The sequence below is a fragment of the Telopea speciosissima genome, chromosome 7 (assembly GCF_018873765.1).
Source record: "Telopea speciosissima isolate NSW1024214 ecotype Mountain lineage chromosome 7, Tspe_v1, whole genome shotgun sequence".
Taxonomy (NCBI): Eukaryota; Viridiplantae; Streptophyta; class Magnoliopsida; order Proteales; family Proteaceae; genus Telopea; species Telopea speciosissima.
This window is the reverse complement of record NC_057922.1, coordinates 5690886-5709561: the sequence shown is the minus strand read 5'-3', so window position 1 is coordinate 5709561 and position 18676 is coordinate 5690886. Positions and strand designations below refer to the sequence as shown.

Genomic DNA, 18676 nt, shown 5'->3' with positions numbered 1-18676 from the left:
TATTTTGTAAAAAGGTTAGCAATTGTTTTGTGGTAAAATAGGGAAACCCGTTGCCACATGTGGTAATAAATTTGTCATGCCATAATTAGATTGGTAACCAAATTTCAAAAGGAATTATATCCAAATTTATCCCTCTCCATATCTCTCATACCCAATTCAATTTACTAGGACAGGTATTCTGACCCATCCTAAATCTCCAGAATAAAGTTGGTCAAAGTCCATACTAAACTTCAGGTTCTAAGGTTCTTCGGCATATAAGGAAGCATATAAGGATGTTCAAATCGGTCAGTGTGTGTTTTTCTTTTTCTTTTTCTTGGGAGGAGGGTGGGTGATGATATGCCTTTTTAACATTTTAAGGAAGAAATCTGTGAGAAATAATCAAACAAACTCCAAGGGTGGTCTGGTGATAAATTAGTGGATATAAATATTCTTTTGAACTACAATGAAAATTTTGTTCTGTTTCTAATAATTAAAAAAAAAAAAAGAAAGAGGAAATCCCATCATGCATGACCAAAATCTTGGAAACACCAAGAGCGTTAAAGATATTTCACATATTTTTTATTTTAACAAGGGGGAAAAGGATGTAAAAGAAAACACAGAAAGAACATAACAAAATCACCAGAGACATAAACCCAGATGGGCTTGGCTAATTTCACTCATGCTTGGTGTCTGGATTGTGAAACCCAGGACGCCTTTCTGCAAGATACTGTTTTGTCCTCTCAAGAACACCAAAGAAAATTGAACCACCAATACCTATCCAAAGTACTCTTGGCCCTATTCCCTGCACAAGAATACAAAATTAAAGTCAAAAGTCTCCCTTCAGGATGTATACTGATCTTAGGGCCACACATCCCCAACCCAACCTCCCAAAAACAGGAATAAAAATACTTGCTTTTAGTTATCCTAATTATAAGTTTCATTATGTGCCCATTCCTAGATTATATCTTGCTGATTGCTCATGGAGATTGTTAAATACTCTACTACCGTAAAGGGGAGTCTTTAGTTAGTAGTCATAGTTTATGTTGAGTTATTTTAGTCACATTGTTATTCACTTATTTACTTAGTCTTTGGCTGTAATTGTAATTTGACTTTTAGTAGGAATCTTTAATACATCATAAGTAATGGACCTATACCACAATAGAGCCAATTTTGAATCCTATCGCGACTCTAGAATTTCTCCCTTTTCCTTCTTCAAAGGTCCTGGTTGTTAAGATCAAGTTTTGTTACAAAGTCTGACCATTATGCATACAGAAGTACATAGATTTAGGCATCCCAGGAGCTGTAACATTATCTTAGAAAAAAGGACTGGGATAATCCCCTTGATTGGCTCACTAAGCATATTTCTAATGTCAAAACTAGAATGCTTAATCAACATCTTCTGATAAGAGATATTCTTATTGACAAATCAAAACCAACTCATAATAACTCCACGGTGTCTATGATCAACCCCTTCACTTTGGCTCTTAAGATTGGGGATATCTCCTAAGGGGCTCCATTACCAGGGGTGGCAACCAGACGGCTCTGGGCAAGTTGAGCCAGGCTGTCCTGGGCTATGTACCCAGCCTAAACTCACAAATTTATTGAATGTGAAGGGGGCATTCATCCCAGCCCATTTATAATCATGTGGGTTCTGGCACATTGCCTAAAACTAAAATTAATACTAAATACCTATAATAAATTAGCCTAATTTTTTCCCATCATAACTTACTAAGAATATGTTAATCGAGCAATTGTGCAGGTATGGGTTAAAACTAAAGGCATTAAAGTCCCATCATGTTCAGGAGCTATCCCAGAGTGGGAGAGTTGAGCTCACTTCATACTCAGGCTAACAGATCAAACCTGACAAGTGAATTGCCCACCCTAATCATCCTACTCCTCTGCCTGAAAGCCAACGTAGTTTTATCACATAAAAAGAGTTGTTTCTGCTGTTCAACTGAAACTTTAGATCAAGATACATCTCAACTCAACTCAGCCTTATCCTAACTAGAACTTTAGATCAAGATACCACTATCTAATTAGTATAAGGATTCTAATCCCACCCCCACCTCCCAACCCCAAAATAAAGGAAAACTACCATGAAAGAAAAGCATTTAAAACTTCAAAAGAAGCTAATATCAATGACATAAAATGATATCACGAGCAAGAATATGCTTGAATATACATTAGGTCCAGGATTTCCAATCATTTCAAACAAGCTGAGAAAGTCTGAAGCACTTTCAAGTAACAAAAAGAAGCTTTTGCATAACTGTTTCCCTTGACCAAATCAAGAGAGAGATAAGGAATAAACATCCCACTTCAAGTACACTCACACTTGTATAGAGGAAGCATAAGATGGTAATACCTTCAAGAGAGCAGCAGGTCCCTCTTCTCTAACAATGGTCTGAACACAATTACTTATACCATTATACTGGTTTGCTGATCCCTGTCAGTAGGTCAAAATGAACAGGGTCAACGATTAATATATAAATTGATACAAAATCTTGATATAAATAATATGAAAGAAGAGAAGCAGAAAATAACTGCTTTGCACCTGAATCATTAATCTTGTCTTAATCACATCAAGAGGAGTAGTTATGGCTCCAGTGAGTGCCCCTGCAAAACAAGCAGATCATTTTCTACAGTACTGGATCCTAGTGTTGTATTCAGATTTTCACTAATTAACAAGCTAAGAGACTTAGAAGCATAATATGTCAGGAGAAATATCAAAAGAAAAGATGATGTTTAACAAGCACCTAATGAGAATAATAATAATAAAAAAAAACCATAACAAGATCCATAAAACCAACCCCCATTAGTTGCAATTCTGGCTTTGATGTGTTGAGTTTTTTCTCAGAAAAATATGATGATATGATAAAATATGCTCATTCTGGCAAATAAAGTTCAATTAGCTCCATGGAAGTTAAACCCTGCTTTCTGATTTCTTACTGCTGTGGAATGAAATAAGAATTGTTGACACTGATGTTTTTTATTATTTTTCATATTTGTTGGCAGCCTTCAAGTAGTCTTTGTTTTTCTCTTTTTTATTATTTCATTACTAATTTTAAAGAAAAAATAATCCTGAGGTACTGCAAAGCAAAAGCGGATTTGTTATGCTAAATTACCAGCAAAAGCACCAATTATAGCATTCTCAGCATCCTTTAAATCCCTTTGAGCCTGCACAAAAATAGAAACATAATACTATAATATCTGCCTAACTTCACTCTTTTATAGGCAACAAAGGAGAGGATTTATTAGGAAACTAAAAGAAAGAAATACAAAAATAAAGAGGGCAAACAGTGGCCAGCATCCAATCTACCGCACTAAGCAAACAAAATACAAGTAGCAAATTCTGTCATCATGTGAATATCCCTCATTCAGTCATTACATTACTTATAAGTAACAACAAATCTCCAATGATCAACAGAAATACTTTCAGTAGAAGACCTTCCATGACATTTTACAAAGTCAAAATCTGGTTGCAGGAATCTAGAGAGTGAAAACAAGAAACTAAATCATAAATAAAATCCACCAACTAATTGTCATTTATGCTATATGCATCAAATAGTAACAGAATTTAGCTTACCGTTATCTTATATCCTATCCGCAGCTGCTCATAGAGGCAAAATTGGATTGCATCGAAAGGCAAATCACGCAATAAGAAGGATCCGTATCCCTGCATTAAAATCGAAGGTTAAAAACAAAATATCCAAGATTATCATGAACAAGTTACATGCAATAACAATTGAGATGAGCCCTAGATTTGACATGTATGACTTTCCCATCCATAGTTGTCAAGGCATCTGCCTAGGCATCTAGGTGCCTAAGTTGCCTTGGATGGCTTGGTCGCCTAGGCAGGCACCTTGGATGCCTTGGTCGCCTTGTCTCCAAGCCCCCTCCAACGTCTTGGGTCACCTAGACACCGTGACAACTATGTTCCCATGTATCTAATGGTCAAAATGATCACATCATCCCTCCAATGGAAGTAATAGACACCGCATTGGAAACCTTTTTTTCCTTTTTTTTTTTAAGGTTTGTTTCTACCTTGTATTTTATCTAGATTCGTTCCATTGATTCCCCTGCATTGGATATAGCTATAGCTTTTTGTGAATGTATGATTTGAAATACCAAAATAAAAATATAAGTCAGAAGGGTAAACATGAAAGAACATGTTGACAAATGCAAAGCAAGAAAACATACAGTACCAGTGCAAAAATGAATTGTGTATCTTAAAATCCAAACATACCGCATAAAGACCTTTAAACCCCTCCTTAGCAACTATAAGGCGGACAGCATCAGGAGCAGAAGCAAATTGCCCAGTCTGCATCCTTTGCTTGACAACCTGGAAGTGTTGAACATAAGAAATCACTTTATAGTAAAGCAGTTCTAAATATGGACAGTAGAGAAGTGAACTTATGTACCTCCGTTGGTACACGAACAAGAGAAGAAGCAGCTCCTCCAATGGCTCCTGCAGTCTGCATTTGGCCCAACAATATTTAGTGGGGGAAAGGGTGCAATTGCAATAAAATGGAAAGGCAAAATGTGAAGCAAAAAGATGTTATCAATAAAAAACCAAGCCAGAAACTTAATACAAGCAACTAGACTAACATCATCAGCCAGGACCCAGGAGGAATATTGATCAAATTGTGATGAACAGGCAGAGAGGTGTATTCTGGGAGATCTGTAGGATGCTCTAAGTCACTAAACTTCAGGTTCAACTAGTGGAATCATAACGTAATCTTCTGTGTACATGTAGGGGCTTGATATACACAATCTTTCCTTTCAAAATAACATGTCTTTATATTCCAAAAGGTGAATTAACCACTTCAGACCAGCCTTGAGTCTACAACCAAGTCAAATACTAATAAAGCAGTGCCGGTAAGAGAAAACTTGAAACCTCAGTGCATTTAACAAGTCTGAATACATCCAAAGTTATCGTCCCATAAAAAACACTATCCCTACCAACCAGATGATGACGAACAACTCCATGCTTGGCTAGATCATCCGCTAATTGATTGCGGCCCTTAGGTTCCAATGGAACGTAAGATTCGCAAAAGTAGACAGATGAATATTATGCCTAGACAAATGAGTAAATCTCCATGGAATGAAGGACATCATCAGCCTTTACGTGATGAAGATTGAGCATCTACTTCAGCCAAGAAACTTACAGCTGATCATGGAGATTAATGGCAGGGTCCACTGAAGCGAGGGTTATATTATTTTGACCTCGTTCTACTTGTATGGCCATTGTGTTGTGTGTCCTGCAGGAGAGGTGGCCCTAATTTTTAGTCATTAATGTTATTGTATTTTAAAAATCTCGGTATGGCCATAGGGGCAGTTTTTGAATTCTAATTGTTTGAGTCTCATATTGGGCTTTACATAGGGCTGTTCTGGTCAAAAGGGTATTCAGGGAGCTTGGCATTAATGCAATTACTTTTTCTTTTTTCTCCCAGGCTCCAGTAAAGGCAAGAGTGCTAGTAGGTCAAAATAGAGGAGAAGGTACATATATGTAGGGGAAGGGTAACAACCAGCTATTGTATTGGAGATTCTTTGAGAAATAAATAGGAGATTGAAGTCCCAATTTCACATTTAATACCAGCAGTTTTTTTTTTTTTTTTTGGGGTGGGGGGTTCTATTTTTTTTTATTCCATTAGTATGTAACATCCAATAACAGATAATTGATTTGAATGTTGTTAATTTATATTAATCTTGTAGATTGTTAATGCTTATTCCCCAGTCAGAATTGCAGGATCAATGATTTGGGACTGCTAAGCAAATTTATAGGAAACAGGGCAATATAGAATTAAAAGTGAGAAATGGGGAGAGTGCTCAACTGGTCCTTAAAATGGTTAGATTGATCCTAAAACATTGGAGATTAAAAAAATAGGTGTAATTTGAGAATGAACTGATTGAATTTATTTAAACAAAAAGAGAGGAACAAAAAAAAAAAAAAACTAAATTCATAGGCAGCAATGGAGTATAAGAAAATTAGGTGTTAAGATGGAATTATTCAGAACCTCCAGGATACATGGACTCTTTTGGGGAGAGATAGCAGGCAGATGCCGCAGATACATTAGATTCCTCTGATCACATAACGAGTTTTCCATTGGTTGGCAGTTAGGTCTAAAGTAGGGAATTTGCGGCTGCATGGATCTTGTATTTGGGTTCAAATAGTGTTAAAAGAAAGGAAAGAAATAGTATTCAACTAGTCTAGAATTGGTTTCTGTTGAAGTTGTAGTGATGGTGCTGTTTAGTAACTGTGGATGTAGTTAGCTATTCATGGTGATGTTTATCATGTGTGGTGTTTTTTAAGTTGTTAAACCAAGTAGTCTATCGTTGGGGGTCTTTTCTTTGATTTATTTGTAATTAATAATGACTCTTATGAAATACCAATTATATAACACACTGCCTAGGCTCATGGAGCTATTCCTACACAAACTGTGAGCTAGGTTTTCCCCTGGTTCTCTCTATTTCTCTTCTTTTCTTTTCTTCTTCACCCTTCTATACGTAGGTACTGTTCTAGCCTGTTTGAGATTGCTTATTGCTACAGTTTCGATAGCTGATTTCATAACCAAGCCCATGTTATTGGAGTAAGTTCTATGAAGGACAAGCTCATCAGCATTTCTGGGCAAACAAACAATTGTATCGCTAGTTGAATTTTGGTGCCTGGCTATTTTTACTATTATTGCAAACATTCCTGCTGGCTGTTAACACATTTTCCGGATACTTGGCCCATACCTGTGGGATTCTTGTATGTCCTACATCATGAGGGCCGGGGCTTCTTAATTAATGAGGAACAAAAAAGTAAGGTCCACAATTAGGCTAGGGTTGTAAAGTGTATCCCTATCTGATGCTGATTGTGTGAATATCACACAATCATGTGGTGTTGAACTGGTTGAAAGAGTGTTTGGGTCATGTGTCATAAGTCCTATTTATATACGAGGGTTGAGTGCTGCTTCATCAAGGAGAAAATGGAAGCGTAAGGTACAATACTACATCAGAGTTTCATGCTGATCTTTTGCAATGTGATCCAGCTATCAGGCACTAAACTTGGTTGGGAGAATATATTTCCGAGTCCTGTCTAGGAAGTACTTAGACTAATAAAATAAAGAATAAAAGAAAAGTTCATCAATTTGAATTTTACCAAATGAGCAAAAGCAGTAAGGTTCTCCGGGAAGATCCTTAACAATTTCTGCTTTGTAGGTTCATACACACCAACAAATATCGCAGAAGCCCTGCAGAGAGAAGCATATTCATAAACCAATCTGAGAAGGATCGAACAATGTGGCATCAGTAGTGAAATAAAAATGTACTTATTATAAGATTTGTGGACAAATACGAAAAAAGGTTAGAAAAGGAATGCTCTAAAATTTATGAATGAGTCAACCACAGAGGGACAGAGCTTAAACTTAGTTCTTTCTTTTTTTCAGCAGCGGAACATTCACAGAAGCTAACATTGAAAGTCGACCGTCAGAATTGTAAAGGAACCAAAGCCTCTACATGCCATTCAAACTAACCAATTACCAGCAGCCTACCCATGGCCCAAACACACCTTGCCCAGGAAGCACGATGGACCATAAACACAAGTGAAAAATTTTAAAAACATAATTAAAACAGGAAAAATAGTCACAAATCAAAAAGTTTAAGAACTGTTCTGCACCAAAATTCTAGGAAATTGTTCTAGCACCAGGTCTGATTGAGAAACTTGCAAAATAAAGATTGGTAAATGAGCACAAAAATAAGGTTTAGAAGGGGAAAAATTCTTTTGTAAACTAAATTATGAAGAAAAGAATCTTTCAAACATCTCTAGACTGAACTGTGACAGGATTGCAAGATATATGATGCCAGTGGTAAAGTTAAGTCCTTAACAAGGATCAAAATTTCAGTGAAAAAGGCCATTTCGCCCCCTGCAGAAACCGAAATATTTCAGTGAACTGGGCGAAATCTGGTAATTTTTCCGAAATGTACAGAAATGCCTTTTTGGTGCCCTAAACAATGAAAATTTTCCATGAAACTTCAAGGATTGCCTATTTAAGCATAAATACAAATGTTTGAATAAAAAAAAATTGTAGTTACTGTATCATTTCCTTTATATAACATATTCTACACATAATTTAGGCATATAACACACAATATTTAATCAAAACAATATAAATATGCATTAGGGACGAAGAACCATAAAATTAGCAAGCACAGAAATATGTTGCTCATCATTCTTCCTCCTCTCATTTAGGTGAAATGGGGGAAAATTTTTGGCGAAATCTTGTATTCTTGTTTAGTTTGACTACCATTTTGTTTCCACTCCTGTCCGACCCAAGGCAGTGGAACTGTGGAAGGGCACCTACACGCTTAGGCGCCCTTGCGCATGAATAGTTGAAGACAAAACCAAGCAGCCAAAAATTCATATGAATTTAATTCTAGGCTTATAGAGGAGCTAATGCCTAAAGTTTTAGCCTGAATAGAAAACCCTATGTAGGTGAATCAACTCAGAAATTCTAGAAACAGGAGCACTTATAGCAATACCAGCAAAGTTCAGTAATTCAGTTCCATTAACAGAAAGAACAAAGAATTTCTTCTGAAAACCAAGTTCTATTCTCAATTAAACTCTGATGATGGAACTAATATGCATGCTGTTAAATGATTCTTTCATATCCATTTGAACTAAACAAGAAATACTTGTTTGCATGACAGGATCAGAACACCAAAACAAACCATGCATGCAGCTAAAGACAGGATGGAAGGAAGAAGAAAAGAACCAGAGTCGCAGAAAGAAGAAAAAAAAAAAAAGAAACAGAGTTCGAAGAAGAAGAAACAGAAATCCAAGATAGAGGGGGAGAAAAAAGAAACAAAGTCCAAGAAAGAAAAAGAAAAAAAAAACGGAGTGGCAGAAAGAAGAATAAGAAAACGAAATCGGAGGATACTAGTCACCAGACTTGAGGAGACGAGGAGAGACGCAGCCGTCGGATACCAGGCGCCTTGGTCGCCCTCCAACAAAACCAAGCCACCAAGAAAGAAATAGACAAAAATAGAAGGATCAGAACTAAAAGGTAAGCATCTTCTCCGGAGTGAAAAATAATCTTCCTCCCTGCCAACTCTTTTTTTTTTCTTTCCTTTTACTTCTGATCCTGTTCTTGCAGTCATTGATATCAGACATGAAAACTAGAATAATACTGAATAAGATAGCTCAAGAAGGCTGTAGAAATAAAAATCAGAATGTCCTCAAAAGATTCTCCAGAACCCCAGAAAAGGAAAAGGAGGATGCCTTTTCCCTGGCCCTTCTCTTGTATAAATTTTTCTCCCATTTTCTTTATGGATTTTTTTTGTCCTTTTGTTCCAGACAAAAAAAGGGGGGGGGGTGTTCCCGTGGATGAATTCATCCATCTGAGATACACCCATTGTATGGTGATTCTTGATTGCCAAGTGCCAACCATTCTGCACCATGAAGAATACTGAAATGGCTCTGGTGATGTATAAGAAATCTACTCCAATAAAATTAGAATAAATGAATAATAAAAAAGGAAGCTTAAATTCACAGAATTCGCAGCAGAAAGCAGACACTGTATTTGCAGATCAGAACATGAGGTACTTACGGTAAGACACCAGCAAGGTTTCCAGCCAGTCCAGAATACAGACCCTTCCAAAGAAGTTCTCCTCCACCACGAGCTGCCTGAAATGAAAAACCAACAAATGAACAGTCAGAACTATAATGTTATGAGAGAAAAATATAAATCTTAGAAACTCTAGAAAACATTAAAATACTGAAGAGTAAAATGGGAATGAAAAAATATTTTCCATTCAAAGCAAACAGGTGAACATTAATCCTATTAAGGCTCTCTTAGGATCATTGAATCCATAGTTATAAAAAAATTCAGGTTGCATTAGATTTTGAGTTGATTGTATCACAAGAAATATCCCTTATCTATCGTCAATCTAACTCCAACAACCCTTTCAATAAGCCTAAATGGTGGAGATTAAAGTGCACATGGCACCTCGTTAGGTTCATGCCTCATCGAAATGGTAATATTCCACAAATCTGATCCATTTTTTAACTTAGGCTGTTAAAACTTAAAACCCACCACCTTTAACGTGGGGATGTGCATGCTTCCTAATAGATCGGAGACTAAGAGAGATTCCAGAATGATCAAAATAGAAAATGTAAGAACAAGATATCAGGAAAGAGGTACTACTAATAAAGAATAACTGATATCATTTCCTCACAAACCTTTATTCACAATCAATAAAAACTGCACCAGAACCAATGAGGTTAGATGCTTATATTTTAATCAGCAATCTCCAACTTCAATTGATAGGACAAAGACTTTGTGCTTGAATCAATCACAGATTCTCCCCTAATTATTTCTATGAGGAGAGAATCCAATAGTGCAGTACGAGATGACAAGGAGCACCTTGGATGATGCTGGTGGTAGTATATATCACAGGAATTAATTATGTAATTAAAAGAGAAAAAGATACATAAAAAGGGAAGAACAGCTATACAAAGAAGCATTAAAGGGCAGGAAGTGAGATGCTGCCCCTAGGTAGGCCACCAAAACAATTAAAAACACTAAGCTTGTATTCCATGATCCCCAATTACCCTGGAAGTCCAAGAAAGACACCCCTCAAATTGAGATAAAATAAAGCACCATAAAGTAAGACACAAAAGGCATTGTCAATAGTCCTTTCCAGGGGGGAACAACTTTCATTACTAAAGGCATGAGCATTTTTTTTCTTCTCTCCAAACAACTCCAGCAGAGAACAGGGGAAGGATAAACAATTATGTGTTCTGGTGTCAAGCACATTGGCATCCAACACTACTACTAGTTAACAATAATCTTGAAGGAGAATAATATATTCATCTCACCTTAGGATCTCGCTACCACAACTATTTAATTACTCCCTCCGTCCCACAATGACTGTCTACTTCAGAAAAACTCAAAGTTTAAGAAAGAGTAGATAAAGCATTAAAAGTACCCCCCATCTTCCAAAATTATCCTTCCATTAATTGAAACAAAAAGCTTTTCAAATGGAATAATAATGCAAAGTGAAAACAAATATAACAAATTCCTAAAAACCTATTACTCTGCGTGTTGGACAAACAATTTGGGACAGCCGCAAAAGGGAAGAAGGACCATCATTGTGGGATGGAGGAAGTAATATTTTTGACAGAGAACAAGATATTTCAGCTTATTGATCAAAAAGAAAAAAAAAATCCTTACGAGTTACAATATCAAGTAGATTACTATCTCATAAGCAATAGCTGTTACTGTAGCCAAATCCTAGAATGAACAGGATTGCCCATATCAATTTTCAAACAGTAGGATAAATATAATGAATTCTCTATGTAGTTAACCTGCCTGAAGGCGAGTTTTTATTGTATCAATTGGGTACAGAGCTGTCTCAACTACAACACCCGCAATACCTCCTGCTATAACACCCTCTGCAAAAATTCAAATCAAAGAAATTAGGTACACCTTGCAATATCAGACTAAATAGAAGCAAGGGAGCTGAACTGCTTGCCTTTCCCTTGCTGATTCTTATAAAGTAACAAATTTTAACATGGACAAAAGACTTTGCAAATCTATGATAAAGTCCTAAAACAGTAACAGAGCCAAATGAAACTTGCTGAATGGAATATATTTGATAAGATCGCAGGTCAAGTGGCCCAATTTGTAGCCGAAATAAAAAAATATTATTTTCGTGCACAGCTACATTGACATGATTTAAAATTAAAAACATCATTGGTGGATGGAATCACCAAATGAATCTTTAAGGCCCACAAAGAACAAGCTATGTTATGACTCAACAACAGTTCATGGGCTAGCTTGAGCTTAACCTTCTTCATCGCAATTTCAACAGGAATTTCGTGAAATTTTACGGTTTCGACAAAAGTTGAAACCACGTGCAATACCTAGGTCTTACCAAGTTTCGGTCGAAATTTCCCAGTTTCAGCGATTTCGCCCATGCTTTGGGTTTCGGTATCATTTCAGTCAAACCCTTTGTATAAAATCCATGGCTTTGATCGAAATTCCGCTGATTCGCAGTTTCATTGAAATTTCAACCATGTTTCGGACTTCAATATCGTTTCGTCACTAGTTTTGGCAGTTTCGATTCCAAAGAGGGAAACTTCTTAGAAAACCTCAGTTTTTGTAATGATGCATCTTTACTTTTTCTCTTTTTTTTTTTAGGCCTCAGTTTTCCCTACTTTGCTTTGTTTGGATCCAAGTTGCCGACCCCATTAAGTTGGGATAAAGACTGAGTTTGTTGTTGTTGTTATACAATACTAAATTTTGTATAGAATAGTTTATATTACAAAAAGTATACAGAGGGCACAGCGTACCCTACCAACCTAGGGGCCGAAGCCGAACTACCATTTTGGATATTTTTTTATGATATAAGGGTTCTACTATGTTTAAAGGGCCTTTCGAGAAGTTTCAAGAACTAATTTGGCCATTTGACTCTTGAACTAGCAGTTGAAATCTGCAGCCGAAACTTACCAGGTTTCAGTCAAAATTTCGCAGTTCCACGAAATCTTATGTTTCCAGCAGATCGAAACCTATCTCGAAACCTAAACTTCGAACCATGCTTCGTCACAAAACTGGATCTTAAAAGTCCTAGGCCAGCATATTAGAAACAGAAAAAGGTCTATCAAACTTTTACCTGGATAAATGGGATATTATCAGTGTAAAACACCTTCAGCAACTCATAATAATTATGTGAGGCCTTAGCTTTCAGACCTTTTCTTGCCAATATTTTGCCATATTCCACCTTGAAAACTTGAAGTAGACTAGCTTTGCCTGGTCGATAGAACAATGATTCTACACATTTTTCTTCATATTGTTTCTGAATTTTTTGTTACTTTCCTTAGATGCATGCTCTTATTTGCTCAGTCCTATAGTTTTCATTTTCCAACCAAACTTTCACACCTAACATAATTTCAGGGCCTCTGATACCAACCTCTGTCTTTAATACACAAATGCCTTCAACTTCTTTTAGATAAGCCATAGCTAAAATTTCCTTAAAAGCATAGGATATCAATCTTCAAAGTGCACATGCATGATTCACCCCAAGTGCTTGTTAAAAAATGCCTTGATCTATTTTCTTATAAATTTACTTGAGTGAGATGTGCTGCATTCTTCTGTTTCCATCCCATTCATTGGGTGGGGTGAGTTTAAGATAAAGAATAAGATATATTCTCACTTCTCCTAATATGTCACTGGATGAAATTAAGTTTTTTGGTGACATTTTGCTTTTGTAGCAGGACTTATGTTTTTAATGTCATAATTTTCTAACATTATTTTCCAAACCAAATGTGATTTAAATCGCTGGATCCCATGAATGTCTATTGAATAATAATCATTTGAATGACCCTAAATGGATAACTCAAACCACCAGCTAGAATTTTCTAACTAATTAAGCATTTATAACCTAGATCCATAGTCTTGAAAAATCTTTGATCATACCAAATAAAACACGTAAGAAGTCAAATGGCTTTTCTTCTCCAATGCTGACGGATGCAAAACACTTTTGTTGCTCCAATAGGGAGTAATGTCTTTTATTCTTCGAAGCATCTGCAAAACCACATCATCTGCTTAAAACAAGCAATCAAATTGATTTCCAGCAATAGCAACAAAAAAATATTGAAACAATAAAAGTATGAAGTTTTCTGCTTTCCTAATTGATAATTTTCCACTTTATCAATAAAACTTCAAAGGCCATGCTGGGCCCTAGAGAAATATTCTGGATTTTTTTATTAAAAAAGAAGTGTGCATAAGGAGGGAGAAATATTGGGGGAGGGGGGGGGGGGGGGGGAAGAACCCTCACCTACCTTGCACTATAAGACAGATGGGGGAGCTACAAAGTTACAGATTCAACTCATACTCAAAAGAATACTTATTGTCAAACAAAGGGTTACATCATGATTTACATCATAATCTTATCGAGGAGATAAAGAGATGCAAAAAGCTCGACCTTTTCATCAAGAAAATTGCTCTAGGAAATCATAGAGGTTGTAATGTGGTCCAGATGTCAATTTGCATCAAGCAAGTAAGCCCTATTTGGTAGGAGCCCCCTCCCTTCATATGTCTTCTCTTGTAGTTATAATTCTTGATTTAAAAATGAACACCAAATAAGTTTTGCAGTAGTAGTGGTAGTAGTAGTGGAGATAGTAATAATAATAGTGAAGGTGTCACTTGACCCAGCGGATTGCTGTGGCAAGGTGTTGGGATCGAATCGCGCCCTCACCCTTCTTCTGCAAATCCTCCGACCACACACTCAATAATACAACAGTAAGGAATAGTATTAGTAGTCGACTGTTTGATTCGCAAGGGGGGCACTATCAACATTACACTTCCAACGTAATTTCTCACACAAATAACCGTAAGGAATAATTCCATTCTTCAGTGCAATCAGTTTGTAGAATCTAAAACAATTGAGCAAAGTTTTGATTAGTCACTGGAAAGAAAGGTTTACCTGATGAGACTACAGGAGAGCTTTTTGCGTTCATGGCCAATGTGGGAGGACCCATAAAGGTCCAACAACAACTTTCTACCTACAAAAATCACTGTGTTAAAAAACGGTCAGAATCTGTTCAATAACAATTATCTTCAAAACATTGATAGTGCTACGGACCAAATTATTAAATCTACATTACCAAAATACCAAATAAATTGCATCTTTTGGCATGGAAGGAGAAAATGTTGTGATTAGGAAGATTATTGCTAGTAGAGATTGTATGCGAACGATTAATGATACTACTGAGGAATTCGGCACCCAAAAAACCAAAATTTAAAGGAAAATTGAACAGGGAAGCATGTTGGGGAGAGGAAAGCACCGTTAAGCAGAAGTATTGGATACTAATGTCTTCGGATATGATAGGGATAAAGCAGGTGTGTGGCTGGGTGAGCTACGGCTCGGACCCTCTGTGCTCTTCACGCTTCACTCTTCTGCGCTCATTCGCAGCAGCTTCAGCTTCTGTGTTTTCCTTCTCACGGTTGGTTGATCTCTCCACACAGTTTTTCTCCGGACCGGGATCGAACACACCGAGGTTTAAAAAACGAATTCAGAAAATGGATAGAAATTCGTTGGCCATTCGATTCAGTTCCGATTTGGTTCAAGATTGCATTTGATTTACATTCTCTAGATCATAACTGAACCATTTGAATTCGGTTCAGATCAATTCGATTATAAACAGCCGGTTCCAGTTCCATTTTGACACCCTCATGTTAAAGTAGTCTATGTGGGGAATGTACCGTCCACGCCCAGATACAATGAGAGACAAATTAACTGCATTAATATTTGTTTGTTTTTTTTTTTTGGAACTTTTATAAATTATCTAAAATACCATTAAATACCTAAAAATTTAATAGAGGTAGTGGTGGTGGTGGTGAAGATGGTGGTGGTGGTGGTGGTGGTGGTGGTGGTGGTTTAAGTTGCTTTGAAAGTGACAGTTCAGTTTGAATATGAAATTACTGTTTTATTCATTAAATTAAGCATGTACTAGTTAAAGAGCAACCCCGACCTCTCCTTCCAAATGAAAGCTTTTGTTTCTTTATTTCTCAACATTTTTTTTCCTGAATCTGATATTTGTAGGCTCAACTTTCTAACTAAAGATGGAAGCAGGTCTGTTCTGGGTTGGAGAATTGATAAATTTCAATCAAATTGAGCCATGGCCTAGTACACTTTTCTGGGTTTTTATATTTTTTTTCCCAACTTTAGCCCAATTTTAGCCCAACTTCCTAGTTCTACCCAGGGTTTCAAAACCCAGATCAGGATTCGGATCCGGATCCTTCGGCGTGGAAAACCCTAAAATCGACCTATAAAATGCCTAAACCCTACTGATTCAAATGGGATCGCTCCAATCCGGATCGTCTGGAATCGGGATCGGCTGAATCAGTTTATATCCAATCCAACTTTTAAATCCATGGTTCTATCCCTTATTAGATTCACTGTGAATTTTCTCATTCAATGAGAGGGTTTCTGTCTCCTCCATTGATACTTGTCGGCCGAAATTTGCAGTGGCAACGATATTATCGACATCAGATCAGGTGAGAGACATCGACTACATGAGAAGACTTCACTTCCGATCTTGTTTCTAGAATTGCTACTTCACTTTAGGATCCATCGACAGAAATCTCATCTCATCAGGCCTAGACCACCGTCGAATGATTCCATAAGGTGAAAAATCGAAGCTTCGGCTTCGATCAGAGGTGAAATGGGAGTCTTGACTGACGGTAATGGCGCTGGTCAAAAGGCAAATAGGACGATCAAGTTATAATTTTCGAAGTAGAAACTGCTTTTGCTGAGACAACCGGAAACGACAAACCAGAGAGTGAGATAGGGTTTCATAAATGTTTGACGAAGAGGGAACAGATAGGACCTCTCTATATCTTCTTCAGATTAGGTTTAGGTGTGACTTCAACATTAGAAACAAAATTGTCGTCCTTTTTTTCTGAAATCATAGCCATGGTAGTAGATTAGGTTTAGGTGTGACTTCAACATTAGAAACAAAATTGTCTTCCTTTTTTTTCTGAAATCATAGCTACAGTAGTAGATTCTTGAGATGCATCATTTACAACATTTTCAAACAAGAAAAGGGTCGTCTTTATTCGTTATCTACGAATTTCAACCGATCAAAGGGAATAAGTGAAGCCACTTGGTCACATCGATAGGGAGACATGGGGTTAGCAAAAGTCACTGGCGATGAATTTCGTCTTCCCAATCAATTGTGAAGTCGTCAGAAGCTGAGAAAACCAGTAGAGGCAGTTTTCAGATTTGACGGCCAATTCTATGGTTTTTGACACCCAACAAGGACCGATTCAACCTTCTATTCCGCAAAATTAGGGACTCTTTCCTTTGTTGTTCAAGGGATTTTTTTTTTTTGTAAGGATAACTAGGGAAAAATTTAAAAAAAAGTTCCGTTGCCGGGAATCGAACCCGGGTCTCCTGGGTGAAAGCCAGATATCCTAACCGCTGGACGACAACGGATGCATGAACTAGTTTGTAATTTAATTCTTATTGATAGCCCTATGGCCCTATAGTGTTAAATAATTTGAACTTTTATTTTTGGTAAAAGGAAACATGAAAAGATTGTTGCCCCCTGACCTTTTCACCTTTTTAGGGGTGTGGCGGCCTTTTCGTATTGGGTTTAGTCTAGGTGCAGATACACGTCAATACACAACACCGATTAATGTTCTTTTTTCTTTTAGTTTGTTATCCTCTTAGTATAACACAATTCTTCTTTCAACGAGGATAAAATCAAGTCATTTGTATACTCAAAACAATGAGTACATTTTCAAATTATTTTGAAAACCCTTTATTACATATGATCTAAAGAACAATTAGAATAAGACAAAACACAATCAAAAGAAATTATAATGGAGATCTCTCAAGAACACCCAAAATGACGCTACTTCACTCTCCCAGAAACCCTAAATCGAAAACCCCAAAATCTCACACACTTTACAACAAAGCAGGTAAAAAATATAAATACTCCTCCATCAGATCGGATCGAACTTATCTATCAAAACCCTCCGTTACCTTCACATATCTCAAAAAATTCCATTCGAGTCACCACAAAAAATGTTGAAACTGATCAACTTTCGAAATGGATACAAGAATTTGAAACATACATAACCAAAATTGGTGAATCCCATGATATACCCACAAATATTGTTCCCCTTACAATTTGCAGGTCTAAAAAGTGTAACTTTATTTATAAATCAATCAATATGGCCTTGAGAATGAGGTACCCACAGCAAGCAGGAAGACATTCAAAACAGAACCCCACAAAAATAAGAGGCAACTTATATTATCATATTGGTATAAGTCTTCATTTGACCAAAACCCAACCTTACCTTTGAGAAAAAAGTTCAGATTTTTCTATTCTGTCTTTATTGCTTCTATAGTTTTAAACTTGTCATCAAATATCCAAGACCTATCTTTCCACACTACTCAATTATATCACAAAAGAACTATTCCTCCTCTATGACTTATCCTCTTCTCTGTATGGTTGTCTACATTTCCAGTCCCACCAACTGAATAAATACCCTTTCAAAGTAGTAGAGAATGGACCGAATTTATTAGATAAAGTTACTTTTAATTTATTGGTTTTACTTGAACCAAGTCCATGAACCCTATAGGTCATAATTAATCATTTTTCCTTTCTTTTATCTTTCAGAGACCCTTAAATGAGCATATTATTTCATCTTTTTCTTTTGGATCTTAATTTTGTAATGGTGTTTCTAGTTGCCATCTTAGTAACTTGTTTATAAAAATTAGGGAGAGAATTCTCTAGGCAAGTGATATAGAAGAGCATATCAATGAAGTTGGATAAAACGGTATTGTACATAGGACAATGGTGAGATCATTTCATGGGAAGAGGAGAGAGATAAACACAAATGGTATTAGCATACCTTGTCCCAGTGGCTCAGAGAACTTTTCCTCTAAAAATTATTTATTTCTGTTCACAAAGGGGAGGGGAGGAGGGATTGAAGAAAATTTTCAATTCATGAAATATAACGTGTCACGTTTGTTAATTCTAACCATCAAAAGCTTATCTTTAAGATCATTGTGCTCTTTTTTTTCCATTAAAAAGTCTTACTTATCAATAATAGAAAGCAACAAGTCAATGGTTAAGCTCACCCAACCAATTAAAGCAGATTTATGGCCTAAAATATTTATAAGTGATTGTGCTTGAACTCAT

General features: G+C 36.6%; 1 protein-coding gene, 1 long non-coding RNA gene and 1 other non-coding gene across 6 annotated transcripts; 1 reads left to right on the top strand and 2 right to left on the bottom strand.

Annotated features, from left to right (window-relative positions):
- Nucleotides 1–561: 561 nt before the first annotated feature.
- LOC122668818 (S-adenosylmethionine carrier 1, chloroplastic/mitochondrial-like) lies at nt 562–14960 on the bottom strand. Of its 4 annotated transcripts, none has more exons than XM_043865358.1 (13): nt 14777–14960; nt 14446–14536; nt 13437–13544; nt 11327–11413; nt 9567–9639; nt 7121–7211; nt 4398–4451; nt 4223–4318; nt 3563–3652; nt 3102–3153; nt 2531–2592; nt 2342–2422; nt 562–781 (listed from the first exon to the last, which is right to left on the bottom strand). In XM_043865358.1, the coding sequence occupies exons 2-13, from the start codon at nt 14498–14500 to the stop codon at nt 653–655; spliced, it is 978 nt and encodes a 325-aa protein (XP_043721293.1). In that variant the 5' UTR covers nt 14501–14536; nt 14777–14960; the 3' UTR covers nt 562–652. The 4 variants fall into 4 exon arrangements, with proteins under 4 accessions (XP_043721293.1, XP_043721291.1, XP_043721292.1 ...); XM_043865356.1 differs by having other exon boundaries at nt 14807–14960; XM_043865357.1 differs by having other exon boundaries at nt 14446–14524; nt 14807–14960.
- On the top strand, nt 2324–16954 carry LOC122668821. Its single transcript, XR_006333919.1, has 3 exons — nt 2324–2334; nt 10150–10156; nt 16869–16954. It is a non-coding gene; the product is annotated as an uncharacterized LOC122668821 (long non-coding RNA).
- TRNAE-UUC lies at nt 16888–16959 on the bottom strand. Its single transcript has one exon. It is a non-coding gene; the product is annotated as a tRNA-Glu (tRNA).
- Between the last annotated feature and the right edge of the window lie 1717 nt (nt 16960–18676).

Excerpts from the sequence above, each read along its gene's own strand:
- LOC122668818 (XM_043865355.1), bottom strand. The coding sequence starts at position 14,658 with ATGCCAAAAGATGCAATTTATTTG. Across the intron at positions 7,212-9,566 it reads AACCTTGCTGGTGTCTTACC|GGCTTCTGCGATATTTGTTG; the intron begins GTAAGTACCTCA and ends TTCTCTCTGCAG. Across the intron at positions 4,452-7,120 it reads TTACTGCTTTTGCTCATTTG|ACTGCAGGAGCCATTGGAGG; the intron begins GTAAAATTCAAA and ends GGCCAAATGCAG.